This window comes from Staurois parvus, unplaced genomic scaffold, assembly GCF_062004578.1.
Source record: "Staurois parvus isolate SC_StPar_1 unplaced genomic scaffold, SC_StPar_1.0 ptg000513l, whole genome shotgun sequence".
Taxonomy (NCBI): domain Eukaryota; kingdom Metazoa; phylum Chordata; class Amphibia; order Anura; family Ranidae; genus Staurois; species Staurois parvus.
Genome location: NW_028318309.1, coordinates 2,388,145 through 2,412,634, shown reverse-complemented (window position 1 = coordinate 2,412,634; position 24,490 = coordinate 2,388,145). Strand labels below are relative to the sequence as shown.

Genomic DNA, 24,490 nt, shown 5'->3' with positions numbered 1-24,490 from the left:
TAACGCTACCAGCGTTATTAAAACGCCCCGTGTGCATGGAGACTAACAGATCGAATTGAGATTTGGAAATGTGGCTTTTAACTGATGAAAATGTGAATCTGATTAGAGATGACTTCAGTTTGTATGCAGCCATTGCTTTTTCTTGCTCCTCTTCCACTGCAGCATTTGGTAAGTGACAGGTCCACATGAAACATGCAATAATCAGCAGATAAAACAAAGATAAAGAAGCGGGTTAACATACATGCAGCCACCTCCGGGGTGGATGGCTATGCACACTCGCCTGCACGCTGCATGACAGCTTCTGAAGGGCAGAAGGAAGAAGCAAGTGTCATTAGTTAGCACTGACAATACTTTTCTAATGCAATATTAAACAACAGCAATTCACCATCCAGCTGATCTACCGCTTGAAGAAGTGCGCCGAGCCCCTGGTCACCATTCCCACCAACGGAAGTTGGAAGACAGCCACCCGTCTTTTATAACCATATTGTAATACGGCGGGCAGTGGGGAGGACTGCATTATTTACACGCAGGACCCTGCGGACCTCGCAAAATGTCAGCTTGTAAGATTTGCTGAAAGATGGTGTAAATAACGTGGCTTAGCTGCATCCCCTGTTGTGCCGTAATGTTTAACTGCCTAATTCTGCGAATTTCTCTTTTAAGAACATCCTTGGGATCAGACACATTATTTCTTAGGAGTGAGTTGGAATAAAGGATGGCGGGGAGGGGACAAGATGGAACATTGAGCCATGTTATAGTGAGACTGGGCAGAGGAGACGAGGGAAAGGTTATGGACAAGGACGTAGTCTCATCAGCTGATGACAAACACTGGGACAGTCGCATGCAATACAAATATAGGCGAGATTACTCCGTGGCTATACAGAAGCAGAGGAGGCTGCCTAAAACACTCTGCTAAACCAAAGATGAGAGGTAATGGTGCAAGCAGACCTTTGCTTGGAGCTCGGTATCAATAGCTTTCAAGTCAAATCAATTAGCAAACAAGTGCAGCCCAATATATATTACTGTGCAAAAAAAAAACATAATAGTGCTTACATACAGTATAACCATATGAACACAACTTTATAAATGCCCTTTTTCCTAATAGCCCTTCATTTGTGAAAATTGAGGGGAAAAAAATTCCAAAAACACTTCCTTGTGATTAGTGTATTATTGACTACTTGACTTGTATCTTGCCATCCAAGTGAGTCAGTCCCACCACCATTCACTCAATGCAGTCACCTAGAACCACTGATCTATAGATGAAATAGGTCACCATGTGCTTTTTTCTTTTCAAAGAGCTATTTCGATGTTACCTCCAAATGTATCATCCACCTCCACTTTCTCTTCATTTGTTTTTTAGCACAGTACCTAGAATTCAGCATCTAAAAACAGCTCTTCAGCTCAAGAATACAAAGGAATCATAGTGCTTCACCCTTGAGAAAGTCATGGGCAGAGGTGACGATACGTGTTGGGGGGGAGCGTGATAACGTCATCATGTCAACACGGAAGTGACCGGCCAGAGCATGTCCAGTAAGGTGATGCTGATACCCAGGCCTTAAAGAAGAAACCTTTGAAGAGATATTTTCAAGTATATAGTGCACTCATTTTGTGAGTGGTTTTCTTATTGCCTTTTTTTATATAATAAAGTCGTTTTCAAAGGTGAAACGCTATGATGGTTTCAGATGCTAACTCTGGGTGTTGTGCTAAAAACCAACTGAAGAGAAAGTGGAGGTACTTTATACATTTGAAGATAACATCGAATTAGCCCCTTAAAAGCGCAGGGTGACCTATTTAATCTATAGGTCAGTAGTTCCAAGTGAGCGCATCAAGTCAATGATGGTGGGCTCACTTAGATGGCAAGACACAAGTCAAGTAGTAAATAATATACTGATCACAGGGAAGTGTTTTTGGACTTTATCTTTTCACAATTTTCACAAACTGAAGGACAATTAAGCAAAAGAAAGCCTATAATTTGTATTCATGTGGTTACACTTTATGTAAGCAATATTATGAGTTTGTACTGATTTTTATGCGCAGTAGCATAGATTGTGCTGCACTTGTTTGGTTTAAGTTGGATGTGGGAATGTGGGGATAGCAGCGATCCTTTGTTTATTATATTGAGTATTTTGGTTTGCTCAGAAAATTCAGATTTAGTGTTAAAGTTTCTGAGTCAAGGTCCAAGAACAACCATGCAGCAAGGAAGTCAGAACTCCTGACCTGCATATTTTTTCCAGGTCAATTACAAAATAATGAAGCCATTTAAAAAGAATGACGGCCAGGCACTAAACATTTTCAAAAGGAGGTCAGTAACGCATCTCTCCCACATTTCTTTTCATAAGAATCCTCCCAAATTTCCCTACACGCAGTGGAAACAGTTGTATCCCACTTGGCTAACTTTAGACAGTCTGACATCATGAAATTCACAAAACAAAAGAAGGTCAAAAAAATATTGAGGACTTTGCTATAACAGGATAACGTTCCAATTAGGTGGGACACCCTGTTCTTATCTGATGACCATTTTATACAACTGGAACCAATTAAAAGCAGATAAAATCACAATGTGTAATTAAAGAAAAAGCTCTGTGTGTAATTATGCAGGTTGTTTTTGTACAATGGTTTCAATCAGAACAAAGAGCCTAAGATTCTATTTTTGGTAAAGTACTTTATATAATTTATTGTAGTTTCAAAGTGTTTAATATTATTTTTATCACATATATACAATTTTAATATTACACAAGAAAGGATTCATATGGATTACACCCATAATACTGGTTTTACTGAGTCTTCTAGGTTTGTCAAACAGAATGCACAGCAGAAGCTTTTTTCTTTCAGAATCTCTTTATCTTTCTGACAGTCTGCATTTTGTGCATTGGAGAAGAGATAGGGACAGGTACAGTATGTGGGAGCAGACACAGCAGTGTGGTTTTGTGATGGGCTTATATCTAAGTGGTCATCCTTGCTTTTTTATTTGATAGAAACTCAAGCAGAGAGAAATACATTGACCACTAGAGCAACTTCCTTCTGAGTATGTTAGCTGCTTGGCTGTTTTACAATTCCAATGCTTTTTCAGCTACTGACCTCAAATGTGCATGAGTGAAGCTATAGCTTCTGATCTGCCTAAGTGTTCCAGGTCAGAGACTCAAAAATTATTGAAACCAAAGGGCTGACGTGCCAGCTGGGCAACCAGCATTTTTAGAAGAAGAGGTCACCTACTTCTCTCATCCTAAGTTTCTTTAAGCCCCTTTTACACTCTTTGATAAAAACATGCACCCCTGCAGACTTTTTTATTCATTTACAAACGGTTTATTGAAAGAAATACAAAATACAAACCAATGTCCAATACAGAGATCTTACATTCTATATCCATATGACAAAGATCTATGTACATATAAGGGAATACAAGACTAAAAAGACAAACAGAAAAACATAGGTAGAGAGAACAAGGAGTTCATAGTGAAAACAAGAACTCAAAGCCATATATGCACAGACTGTATGACAAGAATAGTATAGTAACAATTATAAATACATATCAACAAATCTTGATAAATGTGCGCTGTATCCTATCATGTATAAGAGATTGGGCTGATAACCATAAATTCAAGATAGTTGGTTGTGGATAAGCTTTCAGGGGTCCCATTTAACGTAAAAAACTGGGATAGTGTCATTCAGAGTGTGAAGGACATGTTCCATTATCATGATAGAATCCATTCTTGCCAGAATTTGAGAAAATGGAACCATCGATCTCCAGTTAGCAGCTATTGCCCATACACAGGCAACAGAAAGGGTATGAATCAACCTTTGTATAGGGGAAGGGTTCCCACAATAGGAGCAAATAGCAAACCATTAGAGAGATTCAAATGTGTAAGGTGACCTGCGATTTCAGAGGATATTTCCCGATTACGTTGCCAAAGTGGAGTGACTACAGTACAGTCCCAAAAGATATGAATGAATGAACACACTATGGAGCAACCACGAAAACAAGTATTGGGTACTGCAGGAAACATAGAATGGAGGAGGAGCGGAATGTAATACCAATGAGTAATAAGTTTCTCTAAGATTTTGTACTCTTGCAGAGATTTGTTAACATAACATTCCAGTCTTGATTTGACAATGGCAGATTGCACTCCTCCTCCCATTTAGTAAAATAAAGGTTTTTTTTTAAAGGTACAGGAACCCAAAAGTTGTTTATAAAGTTGGGAGATAAGACCCTTACCTCTGGCGGACCTATTGTATATACGTTCATAGGCAGTAGGGGAAAAAGCAGAGTTACGAGCCATTGGGAATGTGGATGTAAAAAAATTTATGATCTGAAGGTATCTACAAAATTATTGTCTTGGTGCTTGATATTGTTGCTGTAATTGTGAAAAAGTGTCAAAGGTAGAGTGTGTGTGAAGAGACTTGATGGTGATATAGGAGATCCACCACTGAAATTCAGCAGGGTTGGGAAATGCAGCGATAAAAGTGGGGTCACTTAAATAAGATGCAGCTGGTGGGGATTTTGAGATTAGGTTATATTTAATTTTACAGGTAGTCCACAGTCTGAAAGACTGTGTGACAATAGAGTTCAGTTGAGATAAACTCCTGTATGGAATCCATTTAGACCACAATAAACCTGTGAGGTGGTATGGCAGGATAGAGGCCGCTTCAAATTTAATCCAAGGCACTTTGGAATTCGGAATATTCCATTGAGCGGTCTGGGCCAATCTATCAGATAAGTAGCATAGTCAAAAATTTGGAAGGCCCATGCCGCCCACTGTGTGTGGGCGGTTCAAGGTATTTGCCAAGTATCTAGCTCTTCTATTGGACCAGATAAATGTATTAATATCGGATTGTAGTGCATCTAAAAACGCTTTACAAACAGTGATTGGAAACGCTCTGAAAAGATAAAGTATCTTTGGGAGAATATTCATTTTAATAGCTACTACTCTGCCTAAAAATGAAATGTTATAGGAGGACCAAATTAGCAAAATAGCAAGAAGTTTGGATACCAAAGGTAAATAGTTATATTGAAACATTTTCGAGAAATTTGAGGTGAGGGAAATACCCAAATATGTAATGGCTTCCAAGGACCATGTGAAAGAAAAGGAGGCATGGAGAATATCGCATATGGGGCGAGGGACCCTGATCGGCATGGCCTGGAAAGGGTAGCAAATTTGTGTAGTAATAGGTCCAAATTAGGCATAGAAATGAGAAGTTGTGTAATAAATAGAAGCACATCGTCTGCATACATGCAGAGTTTATAAGAAAGGCATTTTTTAACATACTCATGAATATCCGGGTGTAGAGTAATGGCCCTAGACAAGGGTTCCATGGCCAATGCAAATAGTAAGGGTGAAAGGGGACAAACCTGTCTGGTCCCTCATCCTAGTACAAAAAAGTCCATACAATCCTCCGGGATCTTAATTCTAATCTTAGGGAGGTGATATAATGCCTGAAATCCCTGTTGGAATTTGGCACAGAAACCATACTTAGGTAAAAGTGTTGATAGATATTCCCATGATACACTATCAAAAAAGGCCTTCTGAATATCTAGACTCAGAAGGAGCAGGCTTTGAGAGTGCATGTTGGCATCCTGTATAATGTCCGATACCATCTGAATATTATCAGTGATCAATCTGTTGGGAATAAACCCGGATTGAGTTGAGGAGATGATGGTGGGAATAATAGATGCCAACCTGTCTGCCAACAGTCTGCTAAAAATCTTTAAATCATTATTTATTACTGAGATTGGGCGATAGTTTTGGGGGGAGAGATGATCTTTTTTTGTTTTCGGTATGAGTGTCACATTTGCCAGTGTCATATTTGCCAGCAGCATTTCTTCTGGAAAAAGACTGCCACTTAGAATATACAGTAATTAAACAGGGAGGATAAATGTGGGGCCAAGACATGCTCGAATGTTTTATAATATAAAGTAGAAAATCTGTCTGGGCCAGGGACAGTAGATGTTTTCAATGATTTAATTATTTTAGTGATTTCTTCCAGACTACACAGGGCATTTAAGGTGTCCACTTGGGCTTGAGAGAGTTTAGGGATGGGGATGGTATCCAACCATTCCAAAGCTGAGTGGGGAATACTACCAGAGGAGGCAGATAAAAGGTTCAAATAATAGGATTCAAATACTCGTAGAACATCTTTTGGGAGTGAAGACACTTAACCTGAGGAATTGTGCAATTTATAGACATGAGTAGGGCATAGAGATTGGTTCAATTTGCAGGCGAATATAGAGGAAGCAGAATTACTGTATAACAATTATTAGCGATTTGTTCCAGAAGTCCCAGAAGGGCTGAGGTCCGGGGGTACAAATATCTACGGTGTGCTGTTCTGAAGTGTCGTCTAAGAGAAGCAAATTACATAGGAAAATTAAACATTTAAAGGCATTAAATGGTTCACAAAGTCCAGGTCAGGGTATGAAGAGGTACACAGTGTAGATATAAGCCATTTCAGGTGGTGATCAGCTGGTAAAAAACTTGTTAGCAGGAAAACATGAAAAACGTCACTTGAGGAGGTACGACTAGAATTCAGGCTGCTTCATGGCGTATTCTCTGTCTGTCCCTTCGAGGAGATGGTGTATGCCAGATAGGTGTAGGCCGTGGGGTGGAAGGAGGATGGGACGGGGCTGCTATTTCAAATATACCCAGTTTAAGTAAAGTCTTACGACCTTCAGCCAGGGTGGAGATAAATATGTGCTGCCATTATGAGGTATTGTAAGCGTGAATGGAATCCCCAATAGTAACGAATCCACGCCTAATACAGAAGTGATCTCCTTAAATTGACAATGCCTGTCCAGAGTTGCAGTTGACAAATCCGGGAAAATGTGCAGTTTACAGCCATCAAGCAATATATTTTGGGTATTCCTGGCTGCTCTAAAGATATTCTCCTTAACTAAGTAGTCCTTGAGGCACAAGACAATGTCCCTAGGAGGTTTGGGGCATAATGCCCTATGCATGTAGTCGCATGTAAAGCCACAAGGGTCTTGATCAGGCAGTAAGGATTTAAACAAGCGAAGTACTGTGGCAGTTAATTCAGTATTAGTCTCGGGAATGCCCCGGATTCGCAGATTATTCTTCCTATTGGGGTTATTCAAATCCTCCACCTGTGACTGTAGATGGTTTTCTGGAGTTGGAGTTTCTTTCTGGAGTTCATTAAATGCTAAGGTTAGCTCATCATGTTTGGTTTCCAGTTTATCAGTGCGGCCTCCTAAGGCTCTCAGCTCTTGTGTAAGTGAGTGGGCAGTTTTCTGAAGCTTCAACTGGAATTTGTCAGCCAGCTTATTATACATGGATTTCGGGGAGTTTTCCAGACCTTGTCTAGTCAGCTGTGGCATATACTCACTGTCCTGAAGTGTAGAAGTGGTCAGAGCTGGAGGTTCAGCAGGAGCTGCTGTCTGTAGGGAGGCCGTGCCATCTTGTACCATGCTGCTCTGCTCTTTCACCCGCAGAAGTTAGGTCGTAAGGCACTTCGGAGTGCTGGAGCAACCTTTCTTTTGTGATGTCGGCATGCACAGGGTGTAGTGAGAAGAGGTGATAAGAAAAGGGATCGTCCGCAGTAGGTCCTGGCCCCTCTAAACAGGCTTAGAGTCCCAGGAAGGAACGGAGCTACGCGTCAAGGCTGCTGTCCTGATCCATGCCACGCATGCTCCCCCCCCTGCAGCATTTTTTTAAAGCAGTATATCATTGTGTACTGCATCAGAGGAGCATTTACTACTATAGTTGTGCGTTGGGGTGCCATTTTTAACACACAGGCAATGCTCAGGCATAAACACAGCCTATGGCTCAAGTACATAGGTGTCGCTATCAAATACCTTGGCGTTAAATGCAGTGCAGCTCAAGACACACCCTGCGTTTAAAACCCAAAACCCAGCAAAGGGTTGTATTTGACCTGCTTTGGCTGCAATGCAATTCAGGCTGGGTTAAGGACAAAAATGGTAACCCCTTGGATTCCACCCTTACCCTCCATAAATGTATACTTACTGAGATCTGACTACTGTGGCCTCCATTGTTTATTTACATTTCATGCCCTAAGTCCCCTCACTCCTGGCTAAGTAGGCACATCTGAGCCCCAAATAAGTCTGCGGGGCATGTCTATCTTTGTCTCCTGGTTGGGAGTCTCAGTCTATGGAGCTGAAAAGTGCCTGCGCAGCCAGGAGAAAAAAGGCTTGAGATATATAATGCAAATAAACAGCAGAGGCCATGTCCTTAGGATCTCACCAAACTTGGCCTTACACTAGTAGAATTTGATTTAAAAATTGTCTTTTTTCTAATCATTAGTGAGGTCAAATAAACATTTATTTTTGCCTGCAGTGATGAGCAAATTTGGAGGAGCTGGATAGAAAATTTTTCTCGAATGAACAAATTTCTAACAGTGAATGTGGTTTTCATGTGTTCCACAATCAAATGTTAAAAGCAAGTAAAATTTTGAAATATTTGCTAACGACATTCAACAAGTCATTGAATGTACTGATCTGGATTTTTGTACAAATGTTCATAAAAACATTCAACTGGAAAACTACTAGTGTATGTCCAAATTTAGCATACATCTTTTGGGATGGGGGGTTTGGTTAGTTCTGGGCAAAGACGCATAAAGTATACAGTGGGGATCGAAAGTTTGGGCACCCCAGCTAAAAATTTGAATTAATGTGCATAAAGAAGCCAAGGAAAGATGGAAAAATCTCCAAAAGGCATCAAATTACAGATTAGACATTCTTATAATATGTCAACAAAAGTTAGATTTTATTTCCATCATTTACACTTTCAAAATAACAGAAAACAAAAAAATGGCGTCTGCAAAAGTTTGGGCACCTGCAGAGTTAATATCTTGTACTGCCCCCTTTGGCAAGTATCACAGCTTGTAAACGCTTTTTGTAGCCAGCCAAGAGTCTTTCAATTCTTGTTTGAGGTATCTTTGCCCATTCTTCCTTACAAAAGTCTTCCAGTTCTTTGAGATTTCTGGGCTGTCTGTCACGCACTGCTCTTTTAAGGTCTATCCATAGATTTTCAATTATGTTGAGGTCTGGAGATTGTGAAGGCCATGGCAAAACCTTCAGTTTACGCCTCTTGATGTAATCTCCCGTGGATTTCGAGGTGTGTTTAGGAACATTATCCATTTGTAGAAGCCATCCTCTCTTTAACTTCAGCTTTTTCACAGATGGCATCAAGTTACTATCCAAAATTTGCTGAAATTTGATTGAATCCATTTTTCCTTCTACTCGTAAGATGTTCCCTGTGCCACTGGCTGCAACACAACCCCAAAGCATGATTGATCCAACCCCATGCTTAATAGTTGGACAGAGGTTCTTTTCATTAAATTCTGTGCCCCTTCTTCTCCAAACGTACCTTTGCTCATTCCGGCCAAAAAGTTCAATTTTAACCTGATCGGTCCACAGAACTTGTTTCCAAAATGCATCAGGCTTGTCTATATGTTCATTTGCAAAGTTCAAACGATGATTTTTGTGGTGAGGACGTAGAACAGGTTTTCTTCTGATGACTCTGCCATGAAGACCATATTTGTACAAGTATCTCTTTATAGTGGAATAGTGTACCACAACTCCAGTGTCTGCCAGATGTTTCTGGAGGGATCGTGCAGTAAAACGTGGGTTTTGAATTGTTTTTCTCACAATCCTGCGAGCTGTTCTGTCTGATATTTTTCTTGGTCTTCCAGATGTTGCTTTAACTTCCACTGTTCCTGATGACTGCCATTTCTTAATTACATTCCGAACAGAGGATATTGACATCTGAAAACGCTTTGCTATCTTCTTATAGCCTTCTCCAGCTTTGTGAGCGTCAACTATTTTCAGTTTCAGTTTTCTAGACAACTGCTTAGAAGAACCCATGGTGTTGATTGTTGGGGCAAGGTCAGATGAGTCTGGGCATTTAAAACCTTTGAGATTGACATCACCTGATCTTCCCAGACGATGATTGAGAACAATCCATGACACTGGCAGGTCTCAGCTTGGCAAAGGGGGCAGTGCATGCTATTAACTCTGCAGGGTGCCCAAACTTTTGCAGACACCATTTTTTTGTTTTCTGTTATTTTGAAAGTGTAAATGATGGAAATAAAATCTAACTTTTGTTGACATATTATAAGAATGTCTAATCTGTAATTTGATGCTTTTTGGAGATTTTTCCATCTTTCCTTGGCTTCTTTATGCACATTAATACAAATTTTTAGCTGGGGTGCCCAAACTTTCGATCCCCACTGTAAGTGCACTTTATTTCAAAGTGCACAAATTCTTTAAATCACTGGTCACCAAGCTGCGGCCTGCAGGCTGGATGCCACCCCTTTCTTTCCGGTATTTGGCCTGTTATTTCCACCAATTAGTCCCACTGACACCAGTGATGTGGGACCATTCTTTTTACTGACACCAACAGTGGGGCATAATTCCTCCCACTGGTACACATGGTGGGGCACTATTCCTCCCACTAATACCAGCAATGAGGCACTATTCTTTTCATTGGCATCAACGATGCCTCATAAATCTTTCCACTGATAACAGTGATGGGGCACTATTATTCCTCTCGCTGACACTGGGCATTTTCTACTCCCAATGGCCACAGTCTGGCCCCCCGTAAAATCTGAAAGACAGTTAATTGGCCCTTTTCATTAGAAATTTGGAGACCCCTGATTTACGGGCATGATGAACTCTGTAAATGTGATAGACCTCCTGCGCTCCTAACTAAAACCTTATCAGCTAATCACAGAGGTAAAGCTGCCAACATTCAGTCATATACCTATAGACAAGTAAAAAATAAAACAAAAAGTAATGTGGCGCTACTACTATATAAATCCTTCACATATTGACACACTGAATTTACATAAATATAAGTGAAATAGTGCAAATCAGTGAACAAAGACCAATCAACAATACATAAACCGTGATGGACAACAGTGTAAAGTTACCTCACACAATAACACGTGTAACAAGTGCAAACCAACAGGTCCTATTAGATCCATTTGGATCATTTGGGGCACTATCATCCTAAGCTTGGTCCCTAATTGGACCTGTTGGTTGGCACTTGTTACACGTGTTATTGTGTGAGGTAACTTTACACTGTTGTCCATCGCGGTTTATGTATTGTTGATTTGGTCTTTGTTCACTCATTTGCACTATTTCACTTATATTTATGTAAATTCAGTGTGTTATGTGAAGGATTTATATGGTAGTAGCGCCACATTACTTTTTGTTTTATGATGAACTCTGTGGTGTCCCCATCCTTTTGGCACATTCTTTATTTAGCTAATGGTTAATTAAGCCCTGAATGCAAAATTGTAAAAAAACAACATCAGAACGGTCATCCAACTATCACCATTGAATACAAATGGAATGTGCTGACCTGCATGTGCGTTTTTAAAACACGACAAAAGCAAGGAATCAATGTTGCTTACACATGCCCCAAGTGAGTCACTAAACTGGGGAAAATCTGCAGGTCAAAAGTCCTGACCTCACTGAGCAGTAACTCAGGATAACCCCCTGAAACTTAAAAACACAAGTCAGTAAATAACAGCTGCCATATTTCAATGATGACAGGTTCTCTTTAACACAGCAATCCCTTTTTAGTTCCCCAGCCCTCCTAGTTCCCCATCTGCATCCAGGAGTGCAGTCAGAAGCAATCACTAATTTTTTTTCCACTAGTACAGAATGCATGTTAAGACCCAGAGGATAGTGATATTAATCTCATCCACCGAGCTCTATAAAAAGCCCCAATCGTCCACCCTGCAGGTACCTGTCATCCCCGTACAGCTTCCCGCACTGCTAAACACAGCACTGCGACAGCAACATCTCACCCTGTCTGTCACATGCCGGCCTATACTTACGTATGGGACTGCACCTTCATAAGATACATAATGAATGCCAGGCTCTGCATGACTGAAATCCATGAATACTACAAGACACAGATGTCACATCAATGTGCTGTTGAGGCTTTTTCTAAAGCGCGGTTCCTAGTGAAAACGAGTGGGCAGGTATCAGATGCTATCACAAGATCAAAGGAAGTCATAACAGAACCCAGACTTATGCTTTGACTCAAAACAACCATATGTCCTGTGAGGCTTCAGAAAGACAGAAACCGTACAGTCATTTCACACTGACCCCTGAGGTTTCGGCTTTGCGAGCACGCTGCTTTCTCGTAAGATCTCGTCTTTGCCAAGCTTCTGCTTCTTTCCATAGCTGTAAAACCAAACCCAAATTCCATATTAGATTTGATGAACCACTGCGGATTCAAAAGTACATTGCAATGGTTCTGACTGCTGTATGTACGTTGTTTTTCAGGTTCTAACCAGACCCTTGGAGCTCTTTTTTGTCACCAATATAATTTACAGGAGAAAATGTTTGTCCTGAATATACATGTATATATCACCAGAAAAATGAATTTATCACAGCACGAAAATGAATAGGAACTACCACTTCTGCCCATCGCATGATGTCTCCTTTTTTTGCGTTGACTCTTCCTACCAACCTGGGCTAGCTTCTCCCCTAAACAGAAGCCCTCTGACTTCCTGAATATCTGTAATACCACATTCTGCCTCCTTGGTATACTTGATGGAAAGCAGGTCACTCATCATACTAGGAGTCCCTAGTGAATACTCCTTTTTTACCCCAAAAAGGCTATTCTACTCACCTGGAAGAACCATGTTCCTCAACCCTGAGAACATGGAAAATAGTAATACTAGGCGACTCGTGTCTAGCCTTTGAACAACCACAATGGGCATCTCTACAACTGAAATACCAACAGGCTTTTTTGCGTTGACTCTTCCTAACAACCTGGGCTAGCTTCTTCCCTAAACAGAAGCCCTCTGACTTCCTGAATATCTTTAATACCACATTCTGCCTTCTTGGTATACTTGATGGAAAGCAGGTCACTCATCATACTACGAGTCCCTAGTGAATACTCTTTTTTACCCCAAAAAGGCTATTCTACTCACCTGGAAGAACCATGTTCCTCAACCCCGAGAACATGGAAAATAGTAATACCAGGCGACTTGTGTCTAGCCTTTGAACAACCACAATGGGCATCTCTACAACTGAACTACCAACAGGCTTTTTTGTGCTGACTCCTCCTACCAACCTGGGCCAGCTTCTCCCCTAAACAGAAGCCCTCTGGCTGCCTGAATATCTGTAATCCCACATTCTGCCTTCAGGGTATACTTGATGGTATGCAGGTCCTCAATGATAGTAAGAGTCTCTTGCGGATACGCGGTCTACACAGCAAAAAGGCTGATCTCACCTGTAAGAACCATGCTCCTCAACCCTAGGAACATGGAAAACAGTAATTGACTAAATCCTACCCTTAATTATGAGATATATATATATAAAATCCCCAACAACCTTTTGATCATGCGATTTGTTCCTGGTTGGCACATACCTCTACAGTCCCAGAGGTGACCCAAATTCCACTATTTTTGATTCAGTACCTTCTGTATTGTCTTCTGCATCAGGCCTCATTCACATGGGCATATGCGTATTTTTTGCATAGAACATAAGTTCTTGCTGGCAGAGTTAGCAGAAGATCCTGAGTAAAATACACATCTAAAGTACTTGACTTTAGACGCGTTATGATGTGTACAGCGTATAGACATGTACAATTCTTTCATTCAAATAAATGGCTACATATTTATGTGTGTATGCATGCAGACGCGTTTATGACCATATAATCTGCAGATCCATGTCCTACTTTTTTTTGTACAGCTGTGTATGGGTTTAGTACTGCATTTTGATGCGTACAAAACTATCTGCTGTACGCATCTAAACCCAGCGTTTTTTCTGACCATGTGAATGAGCTTTTAAAGTATGACTAAATGGAATACTTTTTTTAAATTTGTTTGTTTTGGATAGAGTGGAGGGCTTTTCTATTGCTGTCTGTGCCCTGCGGGTGTGATTCAACCTATGTGTCCTGTATACTGTTATCACTGAAAGTGAAAATCCCAAATGTTGGGTTGTCCCCAGAACATAATTAAAGGGGACACTTCCAATGGGTACACTAGTTCTGGTGACAACCAGGGATTCCCTCACTTTGCAGGGATTTTCTCCCACTTTGTGTTTTGGCTATGGGACAGGAAGTCAAAGGATATCTCCCCAATGGAACACAGATGTCAAAAAAGGAAATCTGATAGAGTTATACCCCCTCCCTTTCTTTATCCAAAATGAAAAATAGAATATGCCTTTAGTTCTACTTTAGGCCCCTTTCAGATGGGGAAGACTCCATTTTGGTCAGTAGAGAATCTGTCCGCTGATTCTCTACTGATCAAAGCAGAGCAGATGGATGAGCCACCCATGTCTGACATAGCAGACACGGAAAGAGCCCACTCTGCTTTATGGGAGGTGAGAGTAAATGGACTCCACTGTCCATTTACACTCGACTGCCCTCCAATCTGATCTGCCTAGACAGAAGAGAATGGATCCTGTTCCATTTTTTTTAGCGGACCGTATTGGACCGGAGATAGCCAGGTATAAACAGACACAACTTTGTTTACACCCACTGGGCCATAGGTGTGAATGGAGGGTCTAATCAGGCCCACCTGAAAAACTGACAGGCTGACCTGATTAGACCTTTTGTGTAAAAAAGCGGCCTTAAATTGTTTTTCCACTCAACACAGTATTTCTAACCATGTATGTGTAACCAATTGCTGTCTTTATGATCTGTTTAAAAATTAATGGGAGAAAACAAAAGAGGGTTCTTTAACTGTAATAGTTTATTGTTGTTGGAATCCCAAAGAATGGAAAAATGTAGATGGCATCAGGGACTGCGGAGGTACATTCCAACCAAACACCCCAAACACTATCAAAAGGTTGTGGGTGATGATATGCTGTATAAACATATATTTTCATTATTTTTTTATTCTCTATAAGGACAATTTAATAAATAAAAAAATGTCTTGAAAAAAAGCCCAGAAGTCCTCTAGACATACAAGGGCTCATGTTTAGGATAATTCCGGAGATGATGTGAGCTGCGCACAGATAGTCCTTGCACCAGAAAAAAAAATACATGTCAAGAAGGCAAGGTTTTCTAACCTGGCCAATCACTTTGCATCACAAAAATGCTCATTGGGTGTAGCCATGCTTTACCCCATAGACCCTAGATCACTACTCTACCCAGCCCAAAAGCCTAGAGAGACTGCCACCTATTAGAAAAATGTATATCAAATGTAAGGCACCTACCAAGATATTTAAACACTTCATTAAATTATTTAACATATTAAAGAAAGCTCAAAAGCCAAACAAGATCCCTTTAGCCAATTCCAGTAACACCCCAGTCACTTCGGGCGCGACTTGGCATGCAAATTACATGCCAAGCGACTTGCAAATCGTATGCCAAGTCTATTGTCTGCAATTAGAGAGGTCAAATTGGTGCGGTTCCAACTTGGTCCAACCGCACCAATTTCTAAAGTAGTACATGCACTACTTTTGGTGCGATTTGCATAGACATATGTGTCAGATGTCTTGCAAATCGCACCTGAAATCGGCATCTCATCTGACTTTGAAATCGTGCGACTTCACTGTAAGTCGCACGATTTAAAAGTTGGGCTTGATGTGACCGGGGGGACAGAAGATGCTTATAAAGGATCAACCACAGCGCTGCATGTACACACCATCCACAGGACCTAAACATTTATGGAGCTAAATGTTACATAAATATCAGGAATGTACTGTAACACATTATGTAAATACAGTAAGTTTTACATTTTCTATAAAATGATGATGGAAAAAATGTTCCTATTTAATTATTTCTATTATAAATAAATAAATATAAAAATAATTGCTTTGTAAGTTGTGATGAAGAACTGTGGTTGATCTTTTATCATATGATTCTCTCTTTTTTTCTTTTACTGGGATTGGGTAAAGAGTTTTTATTGCCTTTTGGGATTTTAAAGATTTACTGAATTATTTAATAAAGTGTTTATTTGTTACAGATGTTTTATACTTGGTTTGGTCTAATTAGGCGAGCTCATGTAATTTACTGTAATATAAATCCAGAGCCTCAACAGGTTTTTTTTTAGTGCACTGAGACTCATCCAATGACTACGAACAGCTTAACCCCTAACACTCAACTTACCTAACGAACCTAAATATTAAAACCCCATAGGTTAACTGCACTTCTAAAACACATTCAATTCAACTCACAGTGCTATAAGCCCAGGATACAGATCTTTAAAAAGTGACAGGTATTTTCAGTTGAGTCTGATGACGTTTCAAAATTCCACTCATATGTCTAAAATAAAGATCCTTCTTAGATTAAAGCTTGTGAGCCCGTTTAGTACATCCAAAGACATCACGCAACTTAAAGCTGAACTCTGAAAATACTATTTTATGACATTTACAACATAAAAGTAAATGGCCTTTAAAGTGGTTGTAAAGGTTTAAGGTTTTTTACCTTCATGCATTCTGTTCATAAAGGTAAAAAACCTCCCTAGTTTCTTTATTGTCTCACCTTAGTTAATTATTTTGTCTTGTTTATTTAATTAGATTTTTATGGTTCGTCTTCTTTCATAAGATTGTTGTGGTTGTTTTTTGGACCCATACGGGTCTTGACTGTACGGACGTTTCTGTGATTGCTTAAGGACAATAACATTGATGCTTGTTTACTTCCTTGATGCCTATGCTTACTTATTATATCGCTTTGGTCTTGCAGGTGATTTTCTTATACATGTCTGTGGAAAACGTATGTTTTTCTATTTTTTCAATAAAAATTTCTTATGAAAACCCCCCCAAAACTTCTGTGTGCAGATTCCCCCTTAGCCCCCCCCCCCCAATACATACCCGAGCCTGATCGCGATCCAGCGCTGCTCACAAGAGCCTCTGCTCTCATGGGACTCTCCCTCCTCATTGGCTGAGACACAGCAGCGGGAGCCATTGGCTTCCGCTGCTGTCAATCACAGACAGCAGGGGGCATGGCTGAGCCATGCTTTGTGTGTCTTACAGACACACAGAGGCGGCTCAGGAGCAAGCATGCACGAGTGCTCCCAGAGCAAGCTGCTTGCCCTTGGGGCACTCAGTTGGGGGAAGGGGCCAGAAGCGGGGGACCCGAGAAGAGGAGGATCGGGGCTTCTCTGTACAAAACAATTGAACGGAGCAGATATGTATGACATGTTTATTATTTTTTTAAAAATAGGAACCCTTAGCATCACTTTAATTTTTGATATCCGTGTGGATAGTGCTATGTTAGGTAAATATTTTTCATTCAACCAATATAGTACTATAAGCTCAGAATTTCCGGAGCTGGAACTTACAGACCCAGCTCTAGTACAGTGATAGAACACAAGGCATTCTACGAATGGGTGAGGGGAGATTGTGACATTTATTATCCCCTCCTCATCTTCCTCCTAAGAGCTTGTTTTAACACACCAACACACCAAATCATTCAGGGATTTTTACAGCAGCAACCAGTCCTATTGAAAACAATATATATTTTTTATTTTGCCTGCACCGGAAGATCAAGCAAAAAGCATGACAATAGGGTTGATTTACAAAAGGCAAATAAACTGTGCACTCTGCAAGTGTAGTTCCTCTAGAGCAGCCTTTCTGAACCTTTTCAATACAGAGGAACCCTTAAAATACATTTCTGGTCTCAGGGAACCCCTGCTAAAAATGACTATATCTACAACTCATGATACATTAGTGTGATGGTCATTGGGAAGAATGTTCCTTACACTTGTGGTCATTGGGAAGAATGATCCCTTTACTGATAGCTTCAAAAAATGATTAATGGTGTCAGTGAGAACTTATCTGAGAGGCAGAAATTGCTTATTGTTCAAGGAATCCCTATCAACCTCAGGAGGAGAAGCTCTGCTAACTTCCATCATCCAATCATGTGAAGCAAACATTTTTTTTTTCTAGCATGTGATTGGGTGTTCTTTGGAAAGTGAATCTTCGTCTCATTTACTAAGCTGTGGTGCAACTGCACTTGCAAAGTACACAGTATTTTTGCCTTTAGTAAATCAACCCCAATGTGCACTGCGAGAACAAGCCCTGAAGCTTTCAGAAAGGTTAAGAGGGTTGTTTAGCAATAATGAAGCATTCATTTCCATTACATACTTTATACATTTTTGTTTGGGCTTAGTTATAGCGACAATAGCTGAAAGACTATGAAAGATCATCATCAATGACAAAAGATACAAGAAATAATTTTTTGTGGTAGCCATTTCCTTGAAGTATTCATTATATTATTTAATCTTCTGCCTCTCTGCATCTCCCATGATGCTTCTGGATGTTTATTGAGGCAACGGCAAAGCTGTATTTACCAAAATAGCACACATGGGCTATTGGCAGAAGGGTCAGAGAGGGCAGTACTAAGCCTCTTTAATCAAAAAGTATGTAATGCTTATTATGCTCCAGTCTTTACTCTACCTCTTGGCATCTGTGGCTAAATTCAACAAAAAAACTGTATGTGGAAGATAAGAGGAGTCAGTCTACCTACATTCGTATTCATGCATCCAATCCGCAGGGATGTATACACTGGGATACGCTTGGAGATCCATTCATTCATTGAACAGGCTGCCTTCATGGGTCTACATGGTGAAAACAGCTCTTCACATTGGTGTATGGATCACTTCGCCAATGTGAATGAGGCCTTTTTACTTTGTAAAACTTGAAATCACTTGTCTTGTCAGGAAACAGAGCATCTGCTGCAGGCACTGTGAACCTCAGACCTGAAAGGTGTAGTTCTGTGTCCACCAGCAAGGTTCTCCCAGGAGCCAGCACGTCCCAGGAATTAGTCTGCACCTAATGCTGGCTGTTGGGAGGTCTTTAGTACCTTCTTCAAAATCTCTCAGCTCTGCAGTATTTTGCCTGTGTGCCCATGCCCTCTGTTCCTGGTAACCTACAATTTAGATCCCACCTGCCAGTACCTGTTCCTGTGTACCTGCTTTCTATTCTAGCCCATTCCTGACCTGCTATTCCTTGATTCTCAGCCCGATCCTACTCAGTCCTATTTATCCTCCTGTCAGTACATAGCTTAGTTAGTTGGTTTAGGTAGGTGTGCTCATGTTTTACTTTACCTTGATTCGCTTCCACTGGTTAGGTTCACTTTTATATATATTCACAGGGTGTTTGTATTTTTTTGCAGTATTTGGGTGTTTGTATTGATTGTTGGGTTTATGTTACTTGTCACTTGTGCTGTTTTCTTAAAACGGAATTAAACTCCACTATATATTTATCTTTAAATAGGCCCCTATGAGGTTTAGTATGCACAACATATTAGCACATTATGGCAGTCTCGCTTATCAAACTAATCCATCCAGCGCTGAGCTATCAGCACTCTAGCTGGTCCCAGGGGCTTCTCTTTTCTCCCAGCCTTCCTTCCGGGTCTGCTCTGTTCGGCTGCGTGAACGGCCACAATGATGTCACTCCCACGCAGAAGTCATTTTATCACAGTACAGAGTAGTGCCGTAATTGTACAACATAATTATCATAAAAACCCTACCTGTCAGCTGTTTTTAAATGTTTGACCTTAATTCTGCTTTAATAAATTACATTATTTTAACTTAGCCTTGAGTCTGGTGTTCTCTGTGCAGATCCACATATCTGGTCACATCTTCTCCAAATCATACCAGTACTTGGCATCCTAACTTCTCTTTATTTTTTTGTTGGGTGGTCTGCTCAGTTATGAAGTAGCCATGCCTATAAAGCACACCTCACACTGCCTCCAATATTATATTCTATCTCTACTTTTACCAAAAACGTTTTACATGAGAATGTATGCATGTGAGATAGGAAACTTAGGCTGTAAGGCATTTGAGGGCAGGGACTGATGTAAATTGTTGGCGCTATACAAATAGCTGTAATCGATAAATAAATATATATTAAAATATTAAATGACTCAAAGGTTAAAGAGTCACCAATCAGGTGTACCTAAGTACATTGCAGTGCAAAGGCTAAATTCAACCCTGGACTGCAGTGAAATCTGTTTGAGGCAGACCACTGGATTGGCTTTTCAGGCAGTGGCAGACCATCAGTACACACTAGCAGCCTGCTGGTGCCTAGTGGGAGCCACCAAACGTTAAGTAGCACTTTTAAGTACCGTATTTTCCGGCGTATAAGACGACCCCCTACTTTTCCTGTTAAAATATAGGGTTTGAGCTATACTCGCCGTATAAGACTACCCCTCTTCCAACGCACACCAAATAAAAATGAAAAAACATCAGATTTGATTTCAATATGGTATGGTATTTCAGTATGGTATTCCAATGATGGGGTGCTATTCCTCCCACTGATACCAATGATGAGGCACTACTCCTCCCACTGACACCAATGATGGGGCACTATTTCATCCACTGACACCAATGATGGGGCACTATTCCTCCCACTGATACCAATGATGGGACACTATTCCTCCCACTGACACCAATGATGGTGCCCCATCATTAGTGTCAGTGTGTGAGGAATAGTGTCCCATCATTAGTCAGTGGGAGGAATAGTGCCCCATCATTAGTCAGTGGGAGGAATAGTGCCCCATCATTGGTGTCAGTGGGAGGAATAGTGCCCCATCATTGGTGTCAGTGGGAGGAATAGTGTCCCATCATTGGTGTCAGTGGGAGGAATAGTGTCCCATCATTGGTGTCAGTGGGAGGAATAGTGCTCCATCATTGGTGTCAGTGGGAGGAATAGTGCCCCATCGTTGGTGTCAGTGGGGAGGAGGAATAGTGCCCCATCGTTGGTGTCAGTGGGGGAGGAACAGTGCCTCATCGTTGGTGTCAGTGGGGGAGGAACAGTGCCTCATCGTTGGTGTCAGTGAGGGAGGAACAGTGCCTCATCGTTGGTGTCAGTGGGGGAGGAACAGTGCCTCATCGTTGGTGTCAGTGGGGGAGAGGAGCGGCTGCTCCTTCTTCCAGGTCGGCCACTCGATATTCGCGGGGCCGCTCGGCTCCGCCTCCTCGTTGGTGATTGGTCGCCTGTGTGCCTTTCCAGTGCTGGCGCCCAATCACCGGTGAGGAGGCGGAGCTGAGCGGCCGCGTGACCATCGAGCGGCCGAACTGAAAGAAGGAGCAGCCGCGCTTCCTGGACCGGATCGTCGTGGGACTGGGATCGGAGCCAGGTAAGGTACAGCAGCCCCTCTGCCCACCCCTGTACTTAGTGTCCGTTGGAGGAGGAGGGGGGGCGCCGCCGCGCCGCCCCTCGAAAAAGTGCCGCCCTGACACCGGCTCGCACCGGCGTATAAGACGACCCCCGACTTTTCAGAAGATTTTCAGGGGTTGAAAAGTCGTCTTATACGCCGGAAAATACGGTAGGCACTATTTCTAGTGGTTGTAAAGATAAAATGTTTTTTACCTTAATGCATTCCCTGCGTTAAGCTAAAAACCTTTTTATGTCGCATCCTCTAGCCCCCCTGAAATACCTTGAGCCCGCTCTCGATCCAATGATGTGCCCATCTGCAGCAGCACTGCTCTTCTCTCCCCTCTTCACACATGAGGCATGGCAGCAGCAGGAGCCAAGGCACTCAAATCCTGTGAGCAGAGAGCTAGGGGCGAGGCAGAGCTGCACTGTGTGTGTCAACAGATGCACACAGTGGGGGGAATTTACTAAAACTGGAATCTGGTGCAGCTGTGCAAGGAAGTAAATCAGTTTCTAAATTCAGCTTGTTCAATTATGGTTGGACAATAAAACCTGGAAGTTGATTGGTTTTTATGCAGAGCTGCACAAGATTTTGCACCATGCAGTTTTTGTAAATAACTCTCAGTGTGTCTCGGAATCCGGCCTGCACGAGTGCCCCCATAGCAAGCAGCTTGCTATGGGGGCAATTAGAAGGTAGGAGAAGCCAAGAGTGCTGGTGCGGGATCCCAAAAGAGGAGAATTTGGGCTGCTCTGTGCATAAACATTGCACAGAGCAGATAAGTATAACATGTTTGCTATTTTAGAATAAAAAAATCTAAACCTTTACAATCACTTAAAGGTCAGGGAAAAGAAGTAGGGGAGGTGAATATAATGTAACTATTTTAATAAACAAAATTGGCATTCAGGATTACAATTCTATTTTAGAGGGAATTGGTCTTGATAGAAAGGTAAGAGCTGTCAGTACTGACTTCTCTAGCCTTGATCAAGCATGAAGCTTTTACAAAGTATATCTAAAGCTACAACATTTTTTCGTTTTGGAAAAAGTAGGTAATGGCCAAAGTAGAATTAAAGACCCTGCCCTTTTATTGGCCTTCGTCTGTGTCCCATTGTGGAGATTTCCCATAGCCAAAAAATGAAGTGACAAGAAATCCATCCAAAGTGAGGGAATCCTTGGATGCCACCAGAACTAGTGTCCTCACTGGAAGATTTCACCCATTGGAGCCATGGGAGCCCTGCTTGGCTTTGGTCACATGATACAGACAAGGAGAAGACTTCCCCTCACTTTGAACTGCTGTTTCTGAGGTCTGTGAATTACTGCTGCATCTAGCGAGTAAGGGGGGAGAGCTGCACCAAACTGGGGTCTGTGCTCAGGAGAAAGGGTCTGTACTGAGAAGAGGATGAGTGGAGAGGGGGTCTGTACGGAGGAAAAAGTCTGTACTTGGGGTAGGCTGAGAGGAAGGTTTGTAAAGAGAAGGGGGGGGGGGCTGTACTGAAGAGGAAGGGTGAGAGAGGTCCTGTACTGAGAGGGTGGGCTAGAAAGGAGATTAAGGGCTATGGCATGAGATCTGGGGGGGTCATTTTTGGTTGAACTGTACACTGGCCTGTGTGTTCTGCACTCCCAACCTCTGTACTCTGTGTGTTACGTACTCCTGTCCCCATGCACTCTGTATAATATGTACCCCTGACCCCTACACTCTGTGATATGCACTCCTGGCTGCTGCACTCTCAGGGAGACCCACTTCTGACCCCTCTACCCGGTGTAATATGCACTCTTGACCCCGTACTCTGCATGATATGAGCTCCTCTCCCCTGTACTCAGTGTGTTGCATACTCATGTCCCCTGTAATCTGTGTGTTCCAAATTCCCGAGCCTTGTACTCTTCACCTACTTCTAAGCTGTGCAATCTGTTCATTACGTACTCCTGACCCCTACACTCTGTGCGTAATGTACTCCTAAGCCCTGCACTATAGACCCTATGTTGTATATTTCATACTCCTCCTACACTGGGCTTAATATGACATACTTATGACCACTGCGCTCTAAGTACATTATATACTATATTGTATACTACTGAGGTTCTTTGTAAGGTTGTGTGCAGGTCGCAATTTCAGTGCTTGTCATATATGCTATTTCATGCTCCTGCATGTTTGCCAGAATCCTGCCCACATTCCCTAAAGGAAATCATTTCTATTGCACGATGGAAATTATAATTTGATATACTGAACAGGAAAAGGAAGTGATGTCTGCACTTCATCTATCCCTCCCCATGCTGCCCAGCCATAGCTCTCTTTTAAAATGATGGCGCCATCGACAATAAAAAGGTAATTTTTATAAAAACTATGTAAGTTAAAAATGCTGAAATTTTATTAAGGAAAAGCAACTGGATCAGCTTTCAGAATGAATGGTAAGGCACCACACATCATGCATAGATCAGTATATATCTTTAATGTTTTAGGACCGGAAATAATAATACAAGAGATTATCTTGTTGTCTAGTTAAACAGTACTTTCTTAAAAACCTGATCACGAAAAAGCCTGTAACATGAATAAAATATAACTCCATGTTTAATATTTTCCACAAGCCCCTGAGGCATGGATGGTGATCTGACAGGTATACAGAATGCCTACATAATGTATACTTACTCGAGATGGACTCGGGTGTGCACTGCTCTCCCAGGACCCTGAGTTACTTCTGTCTTCTACATCTAAGAAGGAAAAAAAAAAAAAAAGAACAGAAAAGCTCTTTAGACTTTATCTGAATGATGTTTATGTCAATATGCATTTTAAATTAAAGCTTCAAACTAATCTGCTGTTGGGTTTAATTAAGACTCCCAAATAGCGCAGCTATATTGATACTAGACATCTGACCCGTCTGCTTAACTTAACTCATTGAAATTCACAGCTCACATCGACGGAGCCCTCAAGAACCTGGAAAGTTCAGCAACACGCTGCTTTAAATCCTTCAAGTCATAAAAATTATGTTCTTGAAGTTATGGCAAAAGTTAGGTAAATGCATGCAGCTTTTTGTTAATGTCACCATTTCAAGGACACAGGGAACTTTACAGCACAAAAACGATTAAAACTCTACTGACGCTGTCCACCGACACGGGCATCCTGGCACTCTCCAGTTCAGGAGGAGCAACATCTCCTGGTTTGGTAGCTTGGATATGTAGTTCTCCTATATCTGGAAGGGTACAGGTTGCCCAAAGTACATAAAACGGGCAGCTGAGTATGTGAATCTACACAGAGGCTCCAAAGACCAACAGAATTTAGGAGACAGGTGGCACCACCATAGAGAAAGAAAGATGAGCACTGTAGAGAGATCAGACTCCAATTAGTGGACCTAACAATTGTAGTGCCACATAAGCAGGTTTGAAACTAAAGCAAGAGGTGTGCAAATGGAACATCTGTTATCTGTAGGATACCAGCAAGCAGAAGTAACATGAAGAGCTGA

General features: G+C 41.5%; 1 protein-coding gene across 12 annotated transcripts in view; it reads right to left on the bottom strand.

The window, feature by feature from the left end:
* TCF4 (transcription factor 4) overlaps positions 1-24,490 on the bottom strand; it is a 701,501-nt gene that overhangs the window by 519,974 nt on the left and 157,037 nt on the right. For 5 of the 12 annotated variants that reach the window (XM_089690079.1, XM_089690075.1, XM_089690078.1 and 2 more), the window contains exons 3-5: positions 23,680-23,741; positions 12,083-12,160; positions 242-301 (exon numbers count right to left, since the gene is read on the bottom strand). In XM_089690079.1, the coding sequence (XP_089546205.1) occupies positions 242-301; positions 12,083-12,160; positions 23,680-23,741 (200 nt within the window). The remainder of the gene's footprint in view (positions 1-241; positions 302-12,082; positions 12,161-23,679; positions 23,742-24,490) is intronic. The other 7 variants (XM_089690080.1, XM_089690085.1, XM_089690082.1 and 4 more) reach the window with 3 other exon arrangements.